We start from the raw sequence: 25,762 nt of genomic DNA on the forward strand, positions 1-25,762 counted from the left end.
CACCGTTTCCTGTGTAACCGTGGTGTCCGTACGGCAGAGCTGTCATCTCTGTACGTTTAGTAGATGGACAGGCTTCAACACTCTTCAGTCAGGCTGGCAGAGTGATGTGTTAATCTGCTGCCATGGACAAGAGGCAAATTCCCATCTGATCACCCAATTCAAATTAAGCACATGTAATCTCACAGTGACACTCTGTTAATGTGGTGCACACACAGAGATACACGGGATGAAAGGAGTGTCCCAAGGAGTGCTCAGCTTCCAAAATTAATGTCACTGTAGGAGCTCTGAATTTTAATAAGGGTCATTAACACCAAGCTCCTGTTCTAAAGGCAGAGCCTTTTAACTGTGTCAGCCTTCTGTGTGCTACACAAGGGGTGTTACACAGGTGATGTTAGAGGTTTTCCAGTTCGTGGCAGGATGGGGGAGTCCCATCAGACTCTACCATGGAGGTGTACTTTATTGGAGGTGGCGGTGGCTTGAAAGACGGAGGTCTGTTCATACTGAAATAGGAGAGAGAAAATGCGCTATCACACAAAAGTAGCATAAAAGACAGTTGTAAAATGTTCACAGGAGGAGGTGGATTAGCACTAAGTCATAAGAACACCTGACATTAGCTCTTACAAACTGTGATTTCCCTGAGTCTGTTTTATAACTCCAGCACACCTCCTGCCATTCATTTGGCTTTCTTAGCTCCCACCTCACAGTTTTACTTCATTCATGTTTTAAAAGAACAGAACATGGTCCTGATGAACCCTTCAAAACCCTCGCACAGGCCATTTGCTCACACTGCTCTCTGAAAGTGTATTTAGACTTCCACTTTTTTTGGGGATCAATTTATAAAGAAAGGTTCCATCTCAAATCAGTTAAAAAAATCAATCCTGTTTTTACCTTTGATATACAGGATTTGCAGTTGTGTTTCAAGAAGGTTTTCTAGAATCATAGGTGATTAATTATGATTTTTTGAGTATTTTAGTAATGTTAGTAAGATTTAAGATAATTGTCTCTTAGATACTGCTTTCACCAGTAGATCTTGGCGTGCTTTAGTAGGGAGTCTAACTTTGGTAATAATTACAAACTCATTGCTTCTTTGACTGGGATTGAGTTTCGGGTAGCCTACTTTCACATATATTATTCAAAACTCAAATAGAGCTGCCCTAGAAGTACAATTTCATTAAAACATGTCCCCAAGTAACCATAGAAAATGAGAAAGCAAAAGCAGCTGGCAGGGAGGCTAATAGAAATGGGGGGCTCTGGGGACAAAAATTGACTGTTATTCTTCTCTTACACCCTGAAGCTGCACTGCAGCTCTTTTCTTAAAGTTTATTTTAAAGATAACCCACAGAACAGATGAAAGGACTGAGAACACTCCACTTTACATACTGCTGTATTAAAAAAATGGCATTAGTGATCCATGCACTTAAAGCCTTGTGTGCTATGGATTGTCTCAAATGAAAAGGTGCAAACCCAAACAGCTGGGTTAGAGTTGGTGCTACCCTCTGTGCCACCCCTCCCACCCCTGTGGCTCCATTCTCTGGTACTTACATCTCTTTCTGGTACTGACACCATTTCCTGATGACTAAAGCTACCAGAGAGGTGCAGAGGAGGAGGAGGACAGCCACCACTGTTGGCCAGGGGAAGCGACTGGCTTTGGTGTTCCTCCCATCACCTGTAAGGGACACACAGAGCTCACCTGAGTCCTCAGAGAGGAGGGAGATCCAGGCTGGCTGCCTGTGGCTGGCTGCTCCCTGCCCTGCCAGCGCTGGTGACAGTGCAGCCCCTCATCACCAGGCTGAGGATCCCAAACTCCAAGCATTGCGGCTCTGATTTATGACTTAGCCCACTTTTGTTCTGACTGGGTGTGTGAGCTGATTTCAGCCACCCACTGGTTTGCTTGACAAGGCTATTTAGGCACAGCCCAGGGAGCATTTAATCCAAAACCCACTGCCTTTCTCTGCTCCCCTGTGAGCTGCTCTGTGAGAAGCTGCGTGTCACAGATGGGCACATCAGCACTCTCCTTCCCAATGGTTGATTTTTCACACCACTGGTACCAGACCCTGCCAAAACGTCTGGCCAAGGGCTCAGCTGCCTTTTGAGGTGAGCTGTTGTCTGCAGCACAGCATCCCAGTCCCATTCCAGCTGCCTCTCCCCACTGCAGTGCTGGGATTCCTCTCCCCTTCCCCCTTCTGCACAGCCACCCTTGGGGTGCTGACAGAGGAGCCCTCAGGTCCTGGGTATGGAGAAGAGAGACGAGCACAGTCCTCCTCCAGCTGCCAGAGGGTGCAGCAGTGGCTGGGTGCCAGAGATTTCCATGGGTGATGTGCCTCAGTGTCACCTCCTGCTGTGCTGGCATCACCCCCTGTGCAAGGCTGGCCACTCTGGTGTGTCACCAGGCTGAGTCTTACCCACCGTGGCAGCCAGCACTGTGGCCAGGCCACCACGCTGCACGAGCCATGAGATTTCCCTGGGGAACACGAGTGTCACTGGCCAAACCTTGCTGCTGGAAGAAAGCATTCACTGGAGCTTTGCTTGCAGAGAGGGGGACAAGGCTGGAATGCCAAAATCTGTCACAACCTGTGGTATGAGGACACAGCAGCTGTGACTCCTTTTTTCATCTCTTTTCCCTTTTTTTGAAATCCCCTGGTCAAATGGACATGATGCTCCAGGTTTTGTGCTTCTGCAGTGGCATGCTGAAAGAAGAGGATTTGTAGGATGATGTCTCACCAGTACTGTTCAGCAGGCTGCTGGTAGGAGAGAAATCTTTTCCTCTGGTAACTGAAATTGTCTGGTCTGTGATGCTGTAGGACAGGTTACCTAGAACGACATGGACGCAGAACATTTTTAGTAACTTACTTGGTTTTTTGAAAATGAAGGTTGTCTTTTGAACCCTCTATTTTCCACCTGCTGAAAACAGGAATCAAGTTCCAGGATCAGAGTGTAAAAATTCACTTAGCAAGTGAATTTTTGGCCTACAACCTGGTGTTAGATAAAAAAAATGTGCTTTTATAAAATTAAATGTTATGAGAAGGGAAGGGAAAAAGAAAGAAAGAAAGAAAGCAAGAAGAAAAGAAAAAGGAAAGGAAAGGAAAGGAAAGGAAAGGAAAGGAAAGGAAAGGAAAGGAAAGGAAAGGAAAGGAAAGGAAAGGAAAGGAAAGGAAAGGAAAGGAAAGGAAAGGAAAGGAAAGGAAAGGAAAGGAAAGGAAAGGAAAGGAAAGGAAAGGAAAGGAAAGGAAAGGAAAGGAAAGGAAAGGAAAGGAAAGGAAAGGAAAGGAAAGGAAAGGAAAGGAAAGGAAAGGAAAGGAAAGGAAAGGAAAGGAAAGGAAAGGAAAGGAAAGGAAAGGAAAGGAAAGGAAAGGAAAGGAAAGGAAAGGAAAGGAAAGGAAAGGAAAGGAAAGGAAAGGAAAGGAAAGGAAAGGAAAGGAAAGGAAAGGAAAGGAAAGGAAAGGAAAGGAAAGGAAAGGAAAGGAAAGGAAAGGAAAGGAAAGGAAAGGAAAGGAAAGGAAAGGAAAGGAAAGGAAAGGAAAGGAAAGGAAAGGAAAGGAAAGGAAAGGAAAGGAAAGGAAAGGAAAGGAAAGGAAAGGAAAGGAAAGGAAAGGAAAGGAAAGGAAAGGAAAGGAAAGGAAAGGAAAGGAAAGGAAAGGAAAGGAAAGGAAATGTTAAGATGTTCCAGCAAGACAGCACTGAGCCAGCTTTGAGCTGCACAGCTGTCTGGGAGAATGATAAGCTTTTTACCTCTTTGATGGTAATGAGAAACATAAAGATATGAAGTGGCTTAGTAGCAACATAAAGAGTCTGCCTTTGTCATGACTGAGCAAAACCTCAGTCTCCTCTGTCAAGTACTGTCTGAACCACAAGAATGATCTATCATCTATTTATAGAAAGTTTTTTCCCTTCCTAAAACAGCGAACCTACTGATGTCTAAATCAGTGTTCCATCAGGATAAACTTCTGTTTTTTCTAGCCATCTCCACATTCACAGTTTCCAAAATAATAGCTAAAATACTTAGCTAGACAATGGCATAACATTTCCAGATCTCCCATGGCACTTCTGATGTGGGGATTCAGTGGTGGAATCATTCAAATTTGTACAAAAGGAAATTATGACCTTCAATTATCTTACAACCTTGTACATGACCACTTCATTAGGTTCTACTGTGGCTATTTTGTACTCTTTTACTTTCTCTCATGCAAACAACAAATGAAAACAGAGAAACCTGAGAGTCCCTGATATAACTGCTGATTTATAAATCCAAGAGAAAAATCCAGCTTTAAATGATGTTAATGACTAACTAGACAGAGCCAAGAAAATCTCTTTATTGTGAGACGCTTGCTGGCTTTGTCGGAAATTGAGAGTTCAAGAGTGTGTGCATGTGTGTGTATATGAGCATTAAAAAGATGTATGAAAATCTGTCCAATTTTAGGACACTCGAAAAATTAACTGAGATTTTTGGATATTAATTCAATTCTTTTCTACTTGCTTATTAGGAGTGTGACTTTTTATGAATAGGCATGACACATCTCACATTTTTAAATGCATGGCATTTTACAAAGTTACATACAAAAAAAAGGACATACACTTAGCACTGTGCTCTACACAGCACATTGATGAGCACTGTTTATTCTAATTTACATAATGGCTTGTGTTAGAGCATCCCAGGACCAAAATGATAATGGTAATCACTGTTGGAGGAGCCCAATGGCTCTGGGAGGCCACAGGGATATGTGTGTGTGCCTCAGCAGGCTCCTGTGTGCTCTGAAACTGCCCCCAATTACAGCTGCTGGACTGAGGACCCTTTGAGGCCATTATCTCTTAGCTGGTGTCCAGGCAGGCACAGGTGTAGGGATGTGGGATGGATGAGTGGAGCAATGCACAGTATCCCCTGCAAATAGTAGAGAAATTCAGCAGGCTTTTAGCAAAAATCCCAAGCAGCAAGCTGTGCAAGAGCAGAGTTGTGAAGCATTAGAAGCTGTCACAAGGCTCTGGTTGTATGAGGGTAGATAAGCACCAGAGTGCTACCAAAAATACATTCACAACATGGAGAGCGGCTGCTACATTTGTGCCTCAGCCAAAAGACAACTCCCATGCAAATGCAAAAGCACATTGACAGGTCCTGCCTGTTCCAAAAGCACAAAAGCAAACCAAGATGTTAAAAAAGAAAGTCACTTTGGGCTTTGTACTGCTGAGCAGAGATTTTCTAAAGGGAAAGACTAGTGAAAAAATGTTCACCCTAGGGCTTTTTTTTATTGATTTATTGATCTTTAATGAGGCTGTCTTTCAATGTTCTATTAGCCAGCCTTTATTACTCCACATTATCTCATTATTTCACTGCTGCTCTGCGATTTTATTTAGCTTCTCTGGCAATTTATTTCATCTATAAACTACCTTCACCACTCACTACATTTGCCTAGCAACTATCTCAATTGTAATATTATTAGAATAAATATGTCTAATGAAACCGAGACACTCGAATGTTTTTTCATTCCTCTTTGCCACTGCAAATCCTTGACAGCTTGGAGACCCAAGCCTTTATCTTCTAACTCAGTGGAACTGAAATTGCTTCTGTGAAGTATTGAAATCTGGTACATGCTACTCCACATGACTTTGGCCTCTGCTCAGACACAACTTTTCCATGCTTAGTAATAATTTTTGCACGGTAATGTGCTGACTCTCAACTAGCAGCTGAAAATAAGCACCACAGAGCTAATGCTCTGAGAAAACCCATCACAAATTGAGGACCTGACCACCTGCTGCTGTGGTTTTTGCAAGATGCTCCAGATTACTGTAGATTGCAGGCCAACATTCACTAAGCTGGTGCAGCATTTGCACTCTGGCTCCATAACTGCTCTGTTGCATCCTGTGCAGCACAGGAGATGTTGTCTCCTCTGTTGCCAAAGTCTCACTGAATGCTGTGGCACTGGTGTAGCCTTTTGCCTCTGTGGTAGAAATCAGTGCTCCTGCTGAAAACCAGCTTGTAAAAATTGCTTTAGGGAACTGTACCACTAGTTTTTAATTTTCCCTTTCTTTCAATTTTTCTCTTTCTTCCCTGTTTTCTGACTAATGAGGTCAAACGTGTAGCCCACTACTCGAGGTGCTGGCTTCCCTCAGACAGGCACTACACAATGCTGTGTCTGGTTTGAAAGCCTGTCACAAGCTAGAAACTCAAGAGGAGTTTTGCTGACATATGTAAATAAACTTAGAGAAAACATTTGAAGCATTTTTATATTTCAGCTTAGTTTCAGGTGAAACTCAGGAGCTTGAGTTCACTGGCTTGTTTCGATCTGAGACCAGTAGAGCGATGAACAAACATACATAAATCAGAATTTAGACCAGCTCCAGTGGAACAAAACTGTTTTCCCTACCAGTAAAAGGAAGTTTTGAAAAAGTTAGAGTACAAGAGTCACACCTGCAATGTCTGATGACAAATACCAACTAATTTAATATTTTCCTTTAAGCAATTTTTTCAGTGCTAAGATTTCTAGAGGTCGGCTAGCTATTTATCTGGTATTCAAACACAGACAGATGGAGGCTAGCACACAGACCTTCTTTTACCCAACAGAACTACTTCACATTTACTAAAAAGAATCCATATTTCTTAACAACTGTCTCATTTTTTGGAAAAATCTTTGGAGAGGTTGTGGAAGCTAAACCAGACCAGGTTACAGTTTTAGAAGCCTTGGTTTTGCTTCCCCTCCTCTTCCTTTTGCCTATATGTGTGCACTCTTCTCTCATATCCATCCTCAGCTGTCTCTTAGATTTTCATTAAAAACTTGCAAAATACCAGGAACTGAACCAAACCAGCAGACTAAAACAGAAGGCTTGGGCTTGGTGTCCAGTCTTGGCTGTAGCCCAGAGGATTTGCTCAAGGAGCTGATGGTGGCAGCAGCGTGAGGACCAGCAGTGAGCAGGGAGGAGAAGCACTAACTCAGGGTTGTCATGCCATGACTGGCACACGTTGGGACCACTGGTTAAAAGGCAATTGCTTCCTGGGCTACTTGCAGAAGAAAAACGGCTCAGAACCACCTTACAATATGAGTGTGACCTCATACCACCTCAGCCAGAGAAAATGTATAATTCAGAGAGGAGAATCCTCTCTTTTCACATTGAATATTTATAGCCTTTGTTGTGAATATTTGTGCTGAGATGGAAAGGCTTTTAGTCCCCTTGGACAAGCAACTTTGCTGTTCCGCTGTCAGCCAGGCAAGGGCCTCTGTTTTGGGGTTGGGAAAGACAGCGTGAAAAGCAGCAAACTTTCATTTCAACACTGCTGCAATCTGTGCTCCTGCCTTGGCATATCTCAGTCAAGCCTCTGCAAGCCCCTGGGCTTTACTTGAGTGATTCAGCTCCCAAGGAGCTCTCCTGGGGCAGGCCAAAGCCTTGTGTTTAGTATTTTCCTCCAGTATTCTATTTAGGTATGATATTTACCTAAAGACAATGGGTATTCGTTGTAAGCACTATAATAACACTAATTAACTTCTTTGTAAACACTAATAACACTCAATGTCTGTTCAGCTGCCAAAATTAATGACTGTATCCTAAACAGATCATTACACATAAGATAAAATCAAGACAGTATTTTCTCATATATTCATTCCTGAACTGTGGTTACACTGACAGGGGTTAGTGTGCTTCAATGGACATTAAATTTCTTGCTTCAAAAAAAGTAAGATGGTTATTGTTTTGTGTGTCTTTCTTCTACATTGTTGAAGCAATAGAGGGAACCGTTTGATTCAATTGATTACCTTGTGTTGTGGAAGCAGGAGCCAAATTTGCCTGACTTGTGAAATCCAGAGAGGCCACAGATGTCGGCTGGTGCTCTAAAGACAGTTTACATGGTATCACATTTAGTCGATAGGTTCTCTAGAAAATAATGTTAATAAATCACAAAACAACCTAGATCAAAGAGCTTGCCGTTGGGCTGTTGGGTAAATGCAGGCTGTGCAGCAGAAATCCTGCTGTGGGAGTTAAGGCTAAATGCTCAAAACACATTTCACAACTCCAGTGGGCACTTGCAGGCAGCTGATGTTATCAGTGCTGACCCTTCCCCGCTGGCTGGCCGCAGGCTTTGCTTATTTGTGCTTTTTATACACAGGGCTCAGTTTGGCTGCTCTGGGGTGGATCGTGCACTTGAATGTGGTGCTCCCCAGCTCAGCCTGGGCCTTGCCAGAAATGGTCCTTGACAAGAGGCCACAGCCATATCAGCCCAGGAGATCACCTGCTCTTGTGAGTTTTCCTCTTGCTGAAGATAGTTTTATGTAATTACCCGTATCCATGCTCTGGTAAAACAGAGCTAGTTATATAATTAATGAATGGGAATGATGCCCTGCTGTTGGGTTGAGGAAAAGCAATGGCTTTAACTTTTCTCTCACATGCACCTCTCTGTCACCACAGGACAAATTTATTTACAGTTTTATAGGCATATTATTCACTTTTGTAAAAATACATAAGAGAATGATATCTAATATTCAGCAAGCCGTTTCACATGCTGTCCTAACACAGCAAGATTTTAGCAAGATTTCTGTTAGATCTCTGCTTGGGTAACCTCACATCTTACAGATTCCCAAGCAGCAGCACACTGGTGCTGTCAGTATCAGAGCACACTGACCTTTGCCTGTCACATCTCTGACTCTGTGGGCATGACATTTGGGCAGTGGTCAAGTGGAGATACCACATATATTGAATAAGTAATAAAGTATTTTTCCCCCTTACCTGAGGCTGTCGTGACAGCTGATGTAAGTGTTGAATTACTGAAGTCTACAAACAAATCAAAGCAAACAATCAGCATGAGAAAGATATTCTCCCTTAGGAAAGCAGGTGATTGAAAGATTCAGGAGCAAGAATTAAATGTATCACACCTAAAAAAACATATCTGGAAAGACAGACAAAGTACCTCTGTCTGGTCAGGCAGATGTGGAGGGCATTGGGTGGGAGTGGATTTTAGCACAGACAGGTGATGATCCACCCTGCAGCTGCTTTTCTGGGCTAGCACTTGAACCTCCTTTGGCTGCTGCTCTTCCATTTGCATTCCAATTTTAGCCTTGCCTGCCCTAACTGGGGTTTCACAGTAGCTGGCTGACATAAAGGACTCCTTACCAAAGATACCAGAGGTCTAAACACCAGAGCAGTGAGGCTCTCTGAGATGTGCCTGGCTCCCAGAGGGCTCTCAGAGTGTGCAAGGAGAAGCAGGGTGGTGAAAGCTGCTATTCCTTTGAGTGCACTTTGCAGAGGAAAAAAATCTCCCTCTCTCAAGGGCCCCCAATATCTGGGATGGTTTTCTGGTGCCCAATGGGGTATTGGCTGAGCCCCCAGGGCCTGCCACAAGCTGCACTTGCAGAAGTTTTTCCCACAAAACCCATACTTTTCTTATGCCATCTACTTACAGCATTTCTCTGACACACTCATGTAACCCCCTGCTAAAGTACAGCTGCCTCCTGTGCAGAGCAGAGCAAAGCAAACTGCTCAGGAGACATTTTTCCAAAGGGCTTCAGCTGAGGTGTGGAGAGAACATTTAGCTGTTTGCAGTAAGCTGATAATAAGACAAACTTGCTGGGGAAGAGCATGGATTTACCAAGTTTACACAAATTAAGAAACATCCTTTCAGTTCTTTAACATGGTGAAAGTGTTGAGGATCTTGGCTCTGTACTTAAGCAGAAGGTAGAACCATTAGCAGCGCTGTTATTTTTAATTATTAGTTCAGTACTGAAAGAGCTATATTCAAATACCAGCTGAAGCATCAGAAATAACATTAAGTGCCCCTCAAGGCTAGAGTTTAATTATGCTTGGTTTTAATTAGAATAGATTACATCACCAAAATATTGGTTTATAGTGTTTTCTCTGAAGTCAAAGCTGCAGAAAGGGGTTCATTACTACCCATTTAGAGTAGTAAATGCCACAACAGCTTTAGGATGTTGTAAATGCACCTCGAACGCAACCCAAGTTATTTTATTCTCTAATTTATCCTACCATCTGAAACTGTGGTGGTAAAAACTTCAGCTGAGGCTTCATCAGACTTATTGTCTGTAAAGGAAAAAAAAAGAGAAAGATTAAAGTAGTTTTTAAAAGTAGCTATAAAGGCTGAAAATTTAGTTTAGGCTTGTGTCACACTGTGCACCTTCATAGAAGGTATGGCTGAGAATTAATGTAATTCTTTCCTTTCTGTCACATCTAAATACTTTAACATTTTTAGACAGAGTGGATGTATCTTAGCATTAGCATAGTCTGCAGGCAAGAACACAGACTGCTTTAATTGACAGCTCTTCCATGTGAATAAATTTCTAGAAAGCTGCAAACTGGGGGAAATGAGTAATTTTAGAGAAAATAATCATGATTTATCTCCCTCCCCTCTGAAGCTGTGTTTCCAGAGGAGTAAGCTTTTGCTGCAGTCTTTCTTTGTGGAAAAACATATCAACAGGAACATACACAAGAGAGCCCAGCTAAGCTGCAAGTAGTTGCCAGGGTAGGTGAGATGCCCCTAGACGCTGCTAAGGGTCAGCAGCTCAGTTGTATTGTCTGTGCAGCAGGTAGTATACATAACTTAAAAAATTTAAAAAGGTATAAATATGCATTTGCACCTGAAGAGGAGACATGCACAAGAGGGTGCTAAAGAAAATCTGTGTGCCCTTCTCACCAGTCACCCTGCATCCTCAGAGGTGCTGAAAACTGTGCTGCCAAGTTTCCTACTTTCACAAAAAAAAGCAGGACAGCATTTCTCCCCACTTCCCTAATCATGTGGCTAATTCTTACAGCACAGGTTATAGGGGAATTTCTGCACTATCCACAGAGGTGCAGCCTTTTGCATGTTTTACTGCAGGTGTGTAACGTAGCCCTGAGTCTGAGGATTTGATTTTCCAGGGAGCCACAAGTGCTCTGTGATAAATGCATGATTATAATAGCTCACAGGTGCCATGTGGCTGTGCTAGAGTATTTTTGGGGAATGCGAAGTACAGCAAGATTCTGCCCAAACAAACAAGTGTCTTCTGTTTGTGCAGGAGTTTCTTAGCTCATTCAGAGACTTGAGCAGAGATTTGAGCCAAAAAACCTGCCAGAGAGTTTAAGCTGTGTGAACTTGTACAATAAAGCATCTATACTGTCAGCATTTCTTCAGTATTTTAAATAACAAGAGAATACATGTGTTTGGTGTTCTTAACATTTTAGATATGTTCTATCTATGAAAAACCTACCGAAGGAAACAAATATTTCTTCTGATGAAATATTCCTTGTTTCATTTCCCAGGAAGGGAAACAGACACACACATGAGAATGTCTTCTGTGTCTCATGGGTGCCTTGCAGCATCAGTGTTGATCTCAACTCATAGAAACCTTCACTGTCTTGCAAGTCTTCTTGTACCACAGAAATTTCTTGGGGAAAGAAAAGAAAAGACCCTCTTGTTACACTCCAAGCTATAAGTCAGAGCTGTGCAGAATATTGGTATAGGAAAGCAAGCTCATATGGTTCCAGGCTTCTTTGCTGAGACACTGGCAAAGATTTGGCAGGAATGGTGTGGTCATGCCAAACCATAATTCCCATTTCTGGCAGGGGGCTGGCTGGGCCAGCTGTTCCCTTTGAGGAGGCCTGGTGCTCTCTCCTGGCACCTGCAGGATCCCTGTGGCAGGAATGGATACCAGCCATGACTTTCCCTGGCACACTGCTGCAGCTGTGCTGGTTCCCTGTGTTCAGGCTGCTTTACCTCCAGGCTGCTCCGTCAGGATCGCTCTGTCCATGTACCACAGGAGCCTTGGCTTGGGGAACGCCTTCCTCACGACACAGCTCACATTGGGCTGGGGGGCAGCACGAGGCACTTGTTAGGTTACATATATATATATATTTATATTATATACACACACACATATATGTAGGTACATATCTTAGGCAAGCTCCTTATGTTTCTCTCCTGGCTGGCACTTCCAAACTCCTGTATGGACAGTGCTTGTTTCCTCAGTCCTGCTCTGGAAGGAAGCACTTGCTTCCTTTTATTATGTTCCTTGCCCACTCTCCTCTTTTTCCTGATTGCAGACACTGTTGAATGAGTGCCCAGGGACACTCCTGTTGCCCTGGGTGTCAGGATTCCAACCCCCTCCAGTCCTATTCTCTGGCTGGAGAGATGCAGAGTGATCCCCCCACTCTCCTGCTCCCAGCACGAAACACTCACATGGAAAAATACTGAATTGGTAAGGGCACAGTGTGTGTGAGGAGAATGAGACACTTTCTGATTGCCATGTAAATCCTTTCTTCATGAGGCAGACAGAGACACAATTCCCACAAAAAAGACTGCCTAGCCCAATGATATGTTGAATGTACAAAACTGGATACCTTTGTAGCAGACACAATATGTAAGAGATTTCCAGAAATCGCAAGGAATTGGATACTTTAGACACAGTAATGCTGGTTCTATGCCAGTTGTTCCAAAGAACAATTTGTGTGTTTGTGCCCAGTTTTTCTCAGCAAACAATAGCTTCAAGGCTAGATGAAGGGTTGGGCAGTAGCAGGGTGAGAGGTCTCATCCTCACGCTGCCCAGACGTTCCCAACTATGTTTAGTTAGCAGGTTATGACACTGCTAAGTACTAAACACTGTTATAAGGGAAATGGCCTTGTTCTTTTCAACAGAAGAAAAAAGCGTGTGCTACTCATGCAGCACAAACCTCTCTTGCTCCCTCATTCAAAGAAAGTGGTTCTCACATTTAGTTGAAAGCAAGCTTGATGTATTGAAGCCAGCAGAAGTCAATCATTTCAGAAGACTGAAAGTATCCAGATGAAACTCTTTCCCTGCCATGGTAAACAGCACCTGAGCTTGTAGTGTAATTACTTTCTCCTATTTTCCTCGTCATTATTCCCTTATTTTTCAGGCACTTTTAGGTCATAATACTTTAGAAATTCTTCCTATAAAGAAATACAAATCTGATAGCCTCACTAGATTTAAGCCCTGCAAAGAAAAGGCAGAAAAGAGAAGTAAAGAAGTTATTTTTTGTTTGGAGCTGAAGAACAGACCGAGGTTCTTGGGGGAGTTTCTATTTCTCAGTCCTGTGATAGCAGCACCCCTTGCTCTGTTCAACAGGACAGTGGAGACAAAAGCTGCAATGTCCAACACCACACCCAGAAATAGGTTCTGGTAGAACCAGGGAAGTTATAGCAGTCTGCAGAACCCACTGACTCATGGATTGTGTGAAGTGGTGGTTATGGATAGTACAAGGTTCTGCCTGCTCATGAGCTCTGTTCTCAATGAAAAACTTCTTGATTTGAGATACTTGCAGATCCAAAGCTTTAACCTGGAGAGATGGAACAGGAAGCAAAGCACCGTAGCTAACAGCCAGAGAGGCTTTCTAGTCAGTCAGATGAGCCACAAATACATCTTGTGCCAAGCATGAGCAGTGCAATCCAGCAGACTTTTGGGTTTTGCCATTACCAAAACTAAAGCAGAAGCCTGCACAACAGAGAAGTCCTTAGCCTTAGCCAGCTCTGGTTTGTGCTCCCTGCTGTGGGGCTCAGAGCAAAGGGCATGAGCACCTGATGTGAACTCAATGCCTTGCCTGCTGCCCTGGGAGCTCAGTCCCTCTGGAGGTGCCTCCTGTGCCTGGTTCAGCTCAGCTTGCCTGCCCTGCTGGGGTGGCACTGTGGCAGTCACTGGCATCACTCTTAGCTCCAAAATTGCTCACCTTGTGCGAGGTGCTGGCTGAGCCCTCCTGCAGGCTAATGAAGATCTCAGGAAAAGCTGGAAAGCAAACATAAATGTATGAGTGAAATGGACACTGCAAATCACAGTAACAGCTTCTAATAGCGCTTAACAGCCTTGTTTCATAAGAAGAGTGGAAATTAAATCCTACCTCCAGCCACACATCAAGCAAGGTAAGTGTGCACAGCTGCAATTTGAGGTCAAGGAAGTGGTTTACAAGACTATCAGCAGCTGTTGCCACAGGATCCAGGATGCATTTCACCACCTACCCCAGCTAGGCTTGGGTGCCTTTGCTGGGGGAACAAACTGAAACCATCCTGCAGTCACAGCTCCAGCAGCAGAGCCACCTTTCCCATGAGACCAAACACACCCCAGCTGGCTCCTCTGTGTGCTTTCCAAAGGTATCTCCAAAGGCTTTAACCATCCCCAAAATGCTGATTGATTTTGGGTGCCAGCCCCCCACGTGCTGTTGCCTGGACAGATGTGTGACAGTGTCCCCCCACAGAGGCTTCCTGCCTGGCCACCCTCACAGCAGAGCAGCAGGGCAATGGTGACCACATCCACATGAAACAAAAACCTGTTTTCTTCTGGTTTTGCAGCATTTTCTCTGGTTCTGGGCACAGCTGTATATTTATATTTTTATCTGTATATTTATATTTCTAACTGCATAAATTAAAGCTATCAGGTACCATAAGTTTCTGTAAACTATGTTTCTAAATTAGCCATTGGGATGCCTGGTTTGGAGCAATATTGACTGACTTATTAACTAAGGACTACTGAAACTGTGCTAATATATATAACTCAAAATCTCAAAAGCCTCAGATAAATTTGGTTTCTGGCCCTTTCTGAGCCCTGAAACTGGACTGGAAACAAGTGGAGACCCAAAATTCTTTATCTTTCCAACACAAACTGCACTTTAATCTCTACCATTAATATAATTTTCTCTTTTTCTTACCTTATTACCTTATTAATTGATACAGGACCACCTCAGTTAATTACATTCCCCCCTGAGGTGAACTATTCAGGTTTCCCTGTTGCTTTATACAGCTAATCCACCAAGGACTCCCCTGACTTTATTTTTAATTTCCATTTTTTCTTCCTGATGTTACTGATGCATTCTGTCTGGGCATGACTTACATTTAATTATCATGGCCTTATGGTTTTCTGGACTTACAGTACTTTTTTGAGTGGAATTTCCTGTTTTTTAAATCTCTTCTGTGTTTTGGTTTTTTTTTTTTTTTCTTTTTTGAAGGGTGGGCTGGGGTGGGGTTTATAGATTCCTCCTATCAGGAAATGAGTGTCCTAAGATTTCATTCTTTCTTCTTTGCCAAAACTATACAGATGGCAAAGCTGGCAGAAGATGGAGCTGGCAGAAGACAGACAGACTTTTTCAGATACAGGGGAAAGTCTGGTAAACTGGATCCTCTAATCACTGCAGAAGTTGGCTGGGAGGCTGAATGATGTCTGGATGCTTTTCCACACCTGTATTGAGCTCTGTCCTCTGCTTTCTCAGAAGATGTGTTTGCTGGGCAGCTGTTCTGACAGGCAGCTCTCATGCATAGCTCTAGTAGATCTTTTCCAATTAACATCTCAGCCCCTGTTAACACTTTGACATTCATTTGTCTTGCTAGGATATTTACCAATGTTTTGGATCTAGCAGAAATTCAATATTTAGTTCAGTAGTTTCTGCTGCTGAGCTTTTACTCTTACAGAAAGGATAAATCAATATTTGGCGGAGTTAGACATGAAAAGGCCATACCTTTCCACAGAAACTCATATCTAAAAGAACTCTACTCTGGAAAAGAAATATTTTAAAGTATTTCAATCCAAAAGTATTTCAATCCAAACGCTCTTAAAAAAAGCTATCTTTATTGAATGTCTGTTTTTACCCAACATACCAAGACTCTTAACTTCCTTGAGAGATCTTTTCATGCCTTCTCCATCCTCTCTGGTCCAATTCTCAGCCCCATTTGTGCCACCTCAAGCAACTGTGGGGGAACCCTACTTGGCACCCCTCACACTTGGCCTGTCTCCGCTGTGTTCAGCCCTGCCTGAAGTATTTTTCAGAGGAGTTTCCCTCTCCTCCTCCTGTCCTTCACAGCTCTGTGCTGCAGTAGCTGCCTGCCCTCCCTGCCCTACTTTTAAGGGTTCTGTGGCCTGAGTGTTTGGGTGACAGGGGAGATGCTGGCTTGCCAAGATGGGAAGACATCCCCAGATTTCAGCTGGCTTTTTCCCCTAGCGGTGTCCTTGCTAAAGGCCAGGATGACAGCTATAACCAACATAAGGTGCTGTTGATTTCGTGTGTGTATACTGTCTTCAGGTCCTGTCCCACCCCTTTGAGTCTGGATCTAACTGCCAGAACACAAATACTCATTTCTTTATTCCCTGGTCAGCACAAGGAACAAGAGAGGTGCTGCCATCTGAAAAGACTCTTTGTCCCCAGGTGTCACCTAGAGAGGGCTGGATTACTCTGGGTGTCTCTGCCAGTGCTGCACAGGGATGTGGGCAGGCTCTGAGCCCTCTGCTCTTGGTCTCTCCTGCTGCAGCACAAGAGAGCAAATGGAGAGAGGCTGGGACGGTGCAACCCTCATGACTTGCATGACTTCAGCAAATGGTGACAGGAAAGAGTGAGGATGCAAAACAGTTATTTCACCTGTGAAATTCAGACATGAAAGGGCTGGGAGCACAAAAGCACACTTCCTCTGAGTGGTGGACTTCACTTACCTGAGGTCTGAGAGACTTTCCTCAGCAGCCACTGCAAACCTCAGGGCTCTCAGGAGCCCCTGCACCCAGCTCTGCCCTTGGCACCCCTGTGAGGGGCTGGTGGCACAGCACCCAAAGCCAGCTGCACTTACTGGGAAATGCAGACTGTTCACCACCGAGGGACACAGCTGCTCTCTCTGGTTTGCCTCTCTACCCTGCTGTGCTGATATTTTGATGTGGGTTCGTGCACAGCTAAGCACGCATCTCACAGTAATTCAGAGAAAAAGCCAAATAAAGCACCCTCTTAGTAATAGACACACAAATCTAGGCAAGAGCATCAGCAGTGGTGGAAGAGAGTTCGAGCACATTGGTATCCTTGAATGTTTACCCAGGTAACACTGTTGCTATCTGAGCAATGATTTTAAAAGGTGTCTGAATCACGCAAATGCAAGAGGAGGTTTCAGACCATTAGCTTCTATTTTAATTTCTTTTACATCAGTGACCAACAGCCCCCAGTCACATTTTGCTTTTTTTCAGCTGCTCCCTGTTGAACCTTTCTTTGAATTCAGAGCATCAGCCTTGAATGGCCATGCCATCCTCAAGCTTTGGGCTTCCTTGGACATTCAGCTACAGTCAAAGGACTGTTGACAGGCCCAGTGTTTAATACTCATTTACTTTCAGAGCTTTGGAAATATGTTTTCCAGTCCAACTGATCTCTAAAGAGAAAATAAAGCCTGATTTTCAAGTGGGCAGCAATTTTCTGATTCAATTGAATCTTAGTGATAGTAGAGCAGCCCCTAAGCCACTTCAAAGGGAATAGGGCGAGTAACTAAAGATGGAGAAGGCTCACAAAATAAAATGCCAGCCCACATGTTTGCCACTCCTGACCAATTTGGGACCCCCACCAGGACCCTCATTCCCAGATCCAGAGCCTTTGGCAGCAGTTGAATGTCACATGCCTTTGAGGATGTGATTTTGCTACAGCTGCAGTCCCAAACTGTTTACTAAATTTTGGCCATGATTTCCTAGCTGCAGACAGCATGGTCATTGGGACACAGAGATCTTGACCAGTGTGCTTCCCTGTAACCCACAACATCCCAACATAAGCCTGCACATCAGGGTAAGATCCCTGCCATGTAAATGACAGTGAGATTGATAAATGTGCAATGAATCTGCTATTTTTTTCTGCCATAAATTGAAGGAATGAACTCAAATTCTTCCAAGAACTCCAGGGTTATCTACTAACATTTTACATCATTGCAGAGGAAAAAATGACGAGGTAAATATGTTTATATTTAAAAAAAACCAATATCTGTCAAAAGTTATTGGCTTCAGAGCCAGACAGGAGTGTCACCTTTCCAAGTGCAAGGCAGTTGGCATAATCCCCTTACCAAACACTCTCACAGTGGTGCTGCTCCTCTGGACTCTCTCTGGGTGGTACAGCACGTGGCAGGAAAACACTCTGCCATCATCAGTAATTTTGGTGGGGAAAACCTTGAGGGTGCTGTTCAAACCCAGGAGGACTCTTTGGCCATGCAGCAAGCTGCTGTTCCTGTACACAGCAGGACAGGAGGGCTCCTTGGTCACGAGTTCCTCTTTCCTCCCGTTTTCACCCTGTATGCAGAAAAACCCACAAAATTGTGATGTCCAGACACACACACACACACACACATACACACAAGTATTTTTGTAAGCCAACTCTATTCCCACTATGAAAAGCTTCCCTTGCACATTGTGTAGTAAGTGGACATTTGCAACATCTGGGTTTTTTCCCCCAAATATATTCTCTGTCAGAACTTCAATACCAAGAGCAGTCATCATCTTGACAATAAAATACGGAATAAATAGCTGTGTCTTGTGAGTCCTGATCTCTGCAGCCTGCAGAGAGAGCAACAGAGGTGCTTTCTCACTGTACCAGTCTTTAAGTTATGCTGAACATCCCGTACATATTAAATACCACTGAAATTTCCAGGAAAACTTTGCTCTTTTAGAATGTTAAGTAGAAAAACCTGATAATAATAACTAAAATTTATCTCTCTTATTGTCTGTGTGGCAGCCAGCCTTGGCTATAAGTACAGCCAGCATGTCCTGGACATCTGTGCCTCAGTACATATTTGCAAGCTTTACTCTGTCTGATGCATGGAAATGCACATATATCATTGTGCTGACCTTTCTTCCCTTTCCTCTGCTACTTTTTAGAGTGAACTGGCAAAGTAAAGGGAAGGGTGTTCCCTACAAAAAGATTTAAAATTTAAATATTAAGAATCACCTGCAAAATGGAGATCTAAATAGATAGTGAATCAGGACAGAAGGTTAAAAAACTGAAGCTGTTTGAAAGTCACCTTTAAGGAAATTCTCAACAGTTACAGATTCTCATATATAAATGGACAGGCAAAGCTCAAGGACACTGCTCACTGATACTTATCTGTACACACTGAAATGAATGCTAAAAGGCTACATTAAAACATGCATATAAATATTTATCCAGTAAGTGAGATGAAGTACAAAAATACAGCAAGCTTCATATCTGACAGAAAATTGCCTAAAAATAGTTTTTCATGTTAGCTGGATAATTGGGTCTGCATGTCTTCACTGGCATCTGTGATGCAGAGGTTCACAAGACCAAGAGCATTAGCCAGTACCTTTCTTTTCTATGTCAAAGCAGCCTGATATCTCAGTATCTTCACAGTAACCATGTATTTTTCAGATACTAAAGCTTCACCACAGAAAACCTCACTGAAAATCCAACACAAGAAATGTTTAATTTTGTTATACTGGCCACTTTCCCTAGACCTGCTCTGTATGTGCTCGTGAAAAATTCAAAGCAGTTAAGAAGAATTTTTCCTCTTTGTTTCCTTAACAGCTATTATTTACAGTGTATATTTTGCAACCTTATTGTTATACTTTTCCCCTTTATTATCACAATCCAATATGACTGATAAGTTTTTTAGCAGGTTCTGCAGGTAGGACACAGTAGAACATTTTCATTTCAATCTGCAAAAATACCCAGTAGTTCTTTCTGAACTTTATATCTCAGGTGAAAAATACTTACCACTAGCCATTTCAAAGGATAAGTGGACAAATTTTCTGCGGTCGTGTCCCCCTGGCATGGAATTTCTAAAGTCTGCTTTAACCACACATTCTTCAGGTAGTGCCTCTCCTCTTTTACCATTGGAACAACAAAAACAAAACCCAAGAAGGAAAATCAGAAACATGATGTTCATTGTGCTTTGAAAACAAATGCTGACTAGTCTTCTATTCCAGGAACAGGCACTTTTTGGTTTAGAAGGGAACAGTAATTTTCAACCATTAGCCCCAGACACATTTTTAAAATGAAATCCCTGCCTTTGATTCTAGTTGCAGTTTCATGACTCAATTCACAGAATTACCTGAATTTTTTGGCAATTCTTAAAAAAGCTTTTCTTAACTGAAGGATCATGATGTCTCCTTTCAGAGCTGAGAATAATTTCAAGCTTCAATTTTTATCTTTCAAATTTTTTTTCAATGGCAATAAACCTTCACATCAATTTTGTGCACCTCTATTTCCTTTTCTCTGAAGATATCTGCAGACCTTCTTTTCACTAAGCAAGCTATTCAGCATGTCAGGTTAAGATTAACCCTGTTTTTCAGTGTAAGTGCTTCTTTTGTTATTCTCCAACCTTCCCACTGCCACAAAACTTGTCACTCTTTCCTTTCTCATCCATTTTAAAAGCCATTTCACCACCTCCAGCCCTACCCATTGTCAATCCAGGGCTCCATCCAGCTGTGGAGGCTGGGCAGAGTGAACAGAACACTGCTGTGGTCCAGATGTTGGCTAAAGTCCTCTGTGTCCGTCTGTCTGTCTGTCCCATGAAGGGCTGCTGCTCTGTGAGCTTTTTACAACCGGAGTGCATCTGGATTCACTTCACTTGGATGTAAATGAAAACTGTGCTTCATCATAGACTATCCTTTATCCATCCCACTCATGGGCTGGATTAAGGTTTTTTGCCCTCTGTTGAGTCAAAGTGGTTCATTGCAAAAGATTTGGTTACCTTAAAACACAAGCCTGCAAAAGGTAGCAAAGTCAATTTTTTAGCTCTCTCTATCAAGCAGTCACCAGTAGCACAGCTTGCTGCACTTGTAGTTACTGAAAACAGCCACAATGATGCTGACATGAACGAGGGCTGCCCACACTGCAGACAGCAATAACAGCACTGAAACCTGTCTGTATCAACCAAGGGCAAGAGGAAAAAACAATGCCTGATTAGCACAGTTACTGTGCTAAGGAAGGGACAGAGAAATGTGCATGAAGAACAGAAGTGTGGGAAGTTTCACGGGGTTACCAGCACGGTTTGTACCTCACTGCACTCCCCTTGATCCCTCTGCCCTGTGGAGCACAGGGAAATTCCAAGAGGGCAGCCTACCACAACACACCCCCAAACCGTGTGTAGAGTGGCAGCCTCAGCTTTGGCATAATTATTCGGTGTGTGCTGTTCAAACACACCCATCCTCTGTGGGCTGGGCAGAGCTGCTGGCTCTCACTCTGCCTCTCTGAGCTCATCAGGGCAGCAGGTGCTGCAGGGCTGCCCCAGATGTGGCTCCAGGATAACAGCACCAAAATGCTTGGAGCCACTGCCATGCAGGGGCCATCAGTGTCAGACACCCCTGAATGTGAATCTTGCACAGCACCTCCTCCTGCTGCAGGAGCAACGTGGTCCAGCATGGGGACCACCAGTCTGGCCTTGTGGTGTAGGTAAAAGGGCAGTGGGAGCACACCAAAATACCCCTAAAATAACCTGCACCACCCTGCTCCTAACTCTTGAATGTCTGCTGTGTCTACACCCTGGCACAAGCAGAGTGAGCACGGTGGCCTCGCAACTCTGAACTGAAACAGTGCCAGGTTTGTTGTATTTACTTTAATCCTCCTTGAGCTGCTAGCAGAAACCTGGGGTCATTAAATACAGTTCCCCATGTGCACAATAAAAAGCTTGCTCAATACCCCTGCCAAGTTCCATCTTCACTGCAGTTTGGGCTTTTGCCCTCACTGCTGACACTAAACAGCTATTCCCAAAGTTGCCACACTAACAGTTGCCACTGTTGTTTTATTTGTTGTCAAATCAACTCTCATCTGACTTAAATAAATTTGTTCCTTTACCAGGATAATTTGCATATCCTCCCTAGAGTTCACACTCTCCCCTGAGGCTTGCTTACTGAGAGCAGTCATGCTGCTTTCCAGCTTCCTTTGGCCTGACAGAAGCAGCCAAATCTCCATTCCTGTGATTCTCCTCAGCAATTTCTCACTTTGGTCCAGTGCTCCAGGATGAGGACACATATTCTTCCATGGAGCCAGCACCCAGCACGCCCTGCAGATGCCAGCCCTCAGCCTCAATCAGACAAGGGTGTTTTCTCATTCTGGTGCCCAGTGCTGCAAGCCCACAGCAGCAGCACAGCATGGTTTGAAGATCCATCATTAGTCCCACCATATCCTGAGCTGCTCACCCACTCTCCTCCACAACATTTCTCCAAAATGAGAATGCAGCAACTGCCCACCTCACCACCTTTTTTCACTTTACTAACTTTTTATTCCACCATATAAACAAATAAGGTTTCTTAATAATGAGTTGGATAAAGCAGCTAAAGAGTCCCTGGTAATAGGAAACTGTATAAGCAACATTCACTGTAAATCCCAAACAAGTCACCATCACCTGTGTTGATCTATCCTGATATCTCCCCCCACCCCATCAGGAAAAGCAAATTCCCATTCACAATCACTTACCTTCTGCCTTGACAGTAAGCTGAATTTTTGCAGCCTTTGTCCCATATGGGTAAGTAGCAAAAGTGCATTCATACTGCCCACTAAGGGACAGGGTAACATTTTCCAGATGCAGAGCCCACCAGCTGCATTCAGACGTGGCATTTGGATTGGTGGAACACAAGGGCCCAGTGTCATCCCCACCACAGCACCTCCTTGTGCTGAAGGACACCAAAAAGCTGTAAGGAGCCTCAGAAAACGTGAAGTAATGGGTGCCATAGGTGGGGTGATGCACAGCTATTTTGGTAGATGGGCTGTCATCCTCAATCTTGGACCACTGTGTCTGGATGATGTGGGTGGTGGGTGGTTTTGGGAACATGCACACCAGGGTCACATCAGTACCGGGCAGAGCATGGACCACGTCTGGCTGGGTAATGACATCTGCAGTCTGGCCTGAAAAACAAACAGGATCATTTTCAGTGCAAGTAATGTTTAAACAAAGCTTTTCCTAGTCCATCTTTGACATGATTTGATGCCTTAGCCACAGACAACTATGAAGACCCTACAACTGTAACCACACTTCCCAGCAGGAAGATTTACAGCAAATCTCCACTAGTACAGACTGCAAAGAGAAAACTGGGAGAGCCAATGCATGTGTGTCTGGAAGAGGCCAGGGAGGTCCTGTCACACTTGTGGGAAAGAAATGAGAGCTCTGAGGGCCTCTGTGAAAATGAAAATCTTTCAAGTAATATAAATAAAGCATAAGCTGGGTGAAGTTATTCCCCAGTTCTTTTTGCAAGAACAAATGAGCTATCCCCGCTGGCTAATTCCCTGCACCATCCCCCTGCCCATTGCCTTTGTGGCTTCAGCAGAGAAAGCCATTCTCCAAGTTATTAAACAGCTCCTGCATGTCCTAAAGGAGTGCCTGTCTCAGTGTCAGAGAGAGCTGCTCTGGTGTGTGGAGTTTCTTCCTCAATTAATTTCATGAAGCAGGTGGCAGTCCTTAGTGTGCCATATAGAGGAGTAATGGATCGATGAAATGAAGGGGCTTTCAGCAGGAGCCTGTACCACTTGGTTTAGCTGCTGTTGTACTAGAATTGATTTATATCCTTTTCTCCCTCCTATGAGTAAGAGTCTTGCAGTCCCCAAACCCCTGAGTGCAGGGCACTGACAAACTCAAGGAGATGAAGAATTTATGGAGGGGGTTGTTGCAGTGAGATGAGCAATCAATCACTCCCAGAGAGCTGTACACCAAAAGTCCCTTTTCCAAAAGGACATGCGGCTCCACAGAAAAAAAATGAGTTGTGCAGCTGTCCTTAGGTACAGACTTGTTGCCCCACTTTGCATTCCGTTTCATCCTCCCTGTGTATCATAACATGTGGGTGGTGAAATGGACACTTGGAGACTAGCTGTGTGGAGAACAAAGCTCCTGAACGGCCCTGGCCAGCATTAACCTCTGCTGCTTCATTGCTGCGCGTGCTCTGCTCATCTTTTATTCTAAAAGATGTGATGATGTAAGAGGGTAAACAAAAATAACACTGAATGACAAGTCTCACAGCCTTGTGCTGTGAGAAAAATTACTAAAACTATTTTTGTTAGTCTAAGGAGCTTATTATAGGAAATGCTCTCTGATTTCACCACAAGTTTTGCATCAGTAAAAGTTAAGAAAAAAGCAATTAGGAATCTTGCAATCAAGACTATCAAGCAAAAGACACACAGCATTTTTTCTCTTATATTCATGCTGATGCTGCCTGAGGTCTAAGGATCATATAAAGGACGCCTATGAAGAATCACTTGAGTAATTTATATTGAGTTAAAGTGTTATATATGTAGAAACAACATTTTAGTTTGCATTATTTCTTAGTAGCCTAGCACATTAGATTCCCTTAACTGAAATCATTTTGTGCAAGAGTTCTTAGCTTTTTGCTAGCATCTCAATATTAAAAAAATCATTTAATGTCAACTTTATTTTTCAAAATCAAATACTTCCATTAGTGCATACCTGTGTTCCAACTGAAATTTCTTAGAGTAACTCCCAGACATTTAGATCACTCTCCCAGTCTGATCTCCACAAAGGACATAGAGGCCTCCACTTTCACCTTTGAGTGGCTTCAGTGAGGATTTCATCCTCAAGGGGAAAAATAACCCAGTTCCTATTTTTCTGTAATTGCTATTTAATTATTACATGTGCATGTTTTGAGGCTTCTCTTCCTTTCTTTGCACTTAAGATTTTCTGTTTTCTATGAATACACATATGAATTTTTTTTTATTTTAAGAACCAGTTTGCCTCAGTGATGTAGAAAAAAGAACAGCCTATTGCAGATTGTGAGATGCATCCTTCCATGCTAATCAAATACCTGCACTTTTTCCCTCTTAACTGGAAAACTGTGTATCCTACAAAATTGTTCTACCTAGCTGGTAATAAGTATTCCTGCATTTATCATGGTCAGAATTTTGAAGGGGTGGGGGCTTGTGAACATCATACTTTCTCTTGGTTTTCCTCAGATTGCTTTTGGTTTAAATTCCCTCTGTCAAAGAAGCAGCCCTCCTTTGTCAACTTTTCTGAATGTTTTACTTGAATGACAAACTTGTTTCTCCAGATGTTAGCACATGGGGCTAGGTGGAGAAGAGGAAGGGAAGAATCTGTTTAAGGGGTTACACCTGTACAATTTACTCTTGTCTTGAAGTGTTTCAATTCTTCCTCTCTCTGCATACACAGGTATGTAAGACAGAGAGCTATTTTTTATTTTCCCATTGAAAGCAGTTTTCCTTTTGGCCCGTTTGAGAGGAGCACACATTGCCCTAACTTCAAGTGAGCTCATCCCAGGGATTATTCTGGCAGGCTAGGTGTATTGAATTAAGTAATCTGCTACTCAGCACAAGCCATTTACTCCTTACTAGCTGCACATTCTAACTAGGGTTATTAGAAAGTTGTCAGGAAATAGAAGATCATCACCAGCAGCTACAGCTCACCCGAGTGAGACCCACTAATCCCATTCTGCCCCTCACCACCCTCCACCATAAACTGAGTCAAGGTGTCATTTTGACAAGCTTACCTTTGACACTGGGCACTGAGAGCAAACAAAAGAGAGGGAAGAGCCACCTTGCTTTCATCTTCAGCTGATGAAGTTCTGGTGAACACACAGCTCTCAGAAAAGGAAGTTGAAGTGGCCTGCCCCGTGCAGACAGGCAGATGTGCAGCACAGTCACTCAGCATGACTTCAAAGAAATGCTTCATTAAACCAAAGCCTCAGTTTCCTGCCAGAGTGATAAAATAAGTACATCTTGTGAAACCTTTAAGACAAAAACATTATCTACATTTTAGCCCATGCTGAAAAACAATTTTTCATTTGTCTTTTCAGATTAACTCAGAGTAAGCAGTTTACTGGTTTATACACTATCAGAAACATGCCACATGCCAAGTACTTAAGTTTGAATATGTATTTTTTGGGGATATGGTTCAAGGATGATTATGATGGTCTCAGATTAGCTGTTGGAATTGTTCTTGAAGGTCTTTCCCAACCCTGATTATTCTGTGTACTGTGCACTGTATGGTAGACAGCATACAAAAAAGCTGATTTTCTTATTCCTTCATTTCCTTCCTGTGCTAGTCTCACATGTACTATTTCTATATTCTCTGCTCTCAACTCAGTATCTTTAAAAAACA

General features: G+C 43.2%; 1 protein-coding gene across 1 annotated transcript; it reads right to left on the reverse strand.

Moving 5' to 3' along the window:
* Window positions 1–246: 246 nt before the first annotated feature.
* CD96 (CD96 molecule) lies at window positions 247–25,223 on the reverse strand. Its single transcript, XM_033052998.1, has 13 exons — window positions 25,152–25,223; window positions 22,120–22,548; window positions 19,417–19,526; window positions 17,756–17,978; window positions 13,645–13,700; window positions 11,681–11,771; window positions 11,175–11,351; window positions 9,958–10,011; window positions 8,704–8,748; window positions 7,737–7,811; window positions 2,722–2,811; window positions 1,543–1,666; window positions 247–500 (listed from the first exon to the last, which is right to left on the reverse strand). The coding sequence occupies exons 1-13, from the start codon at window positions 25,207–25,209 to the stop codon at window positions 392–394; spliced, it is 1,641 nt and encodes a 546-aa protein (XP_032908889.1). The 5' UTR covers window positions 25,210–25,223; the 3' UTR covers window positions 247–391.
* Between the last annotated feature and the right edge of the window lie 539 nt (window positions 25,224–25,762).

Source organism: Catharus ustulatus, chromosome 2 (assembly GCF_009819885.2).
Source record: "Catharus ustulatus isolate bCatUst1 chromosome 2, bCatUst1.pri.v2, whole genome shotgun sequence".
NCBI lineage: Eukaryota > Metazoa > Chordata > Aves > Passeriformes > Turdidae > Catharus > Catharus ustulatus.

Excerpts from the sequence above, each read along its gene's own strand:
- CD96 (XM_033052998.1), bottom strand. The coding sequence starts at position 25,209 with ATGAAAGCAAGGTGGCTCTTCCCTCTCTTTTGTTTGCTCTCAGTGCCC. Across the intron at positions 11,352-11,680 it reads CCTGACGGAGCAGCCTGGAG|AAATTTCTGTGGTACAAGAA; the intron begins GTAAAGCAGCCT and ends TCTTTCCCCAAG. Across the intron at positions 7,812-8,703 it reads AGCTGTCACGACAGCCTCAG|AGCACCAGCCGACATCTGTG; the intron begins GTAAGGGGGAAA and ends AACTGTCTTTAG.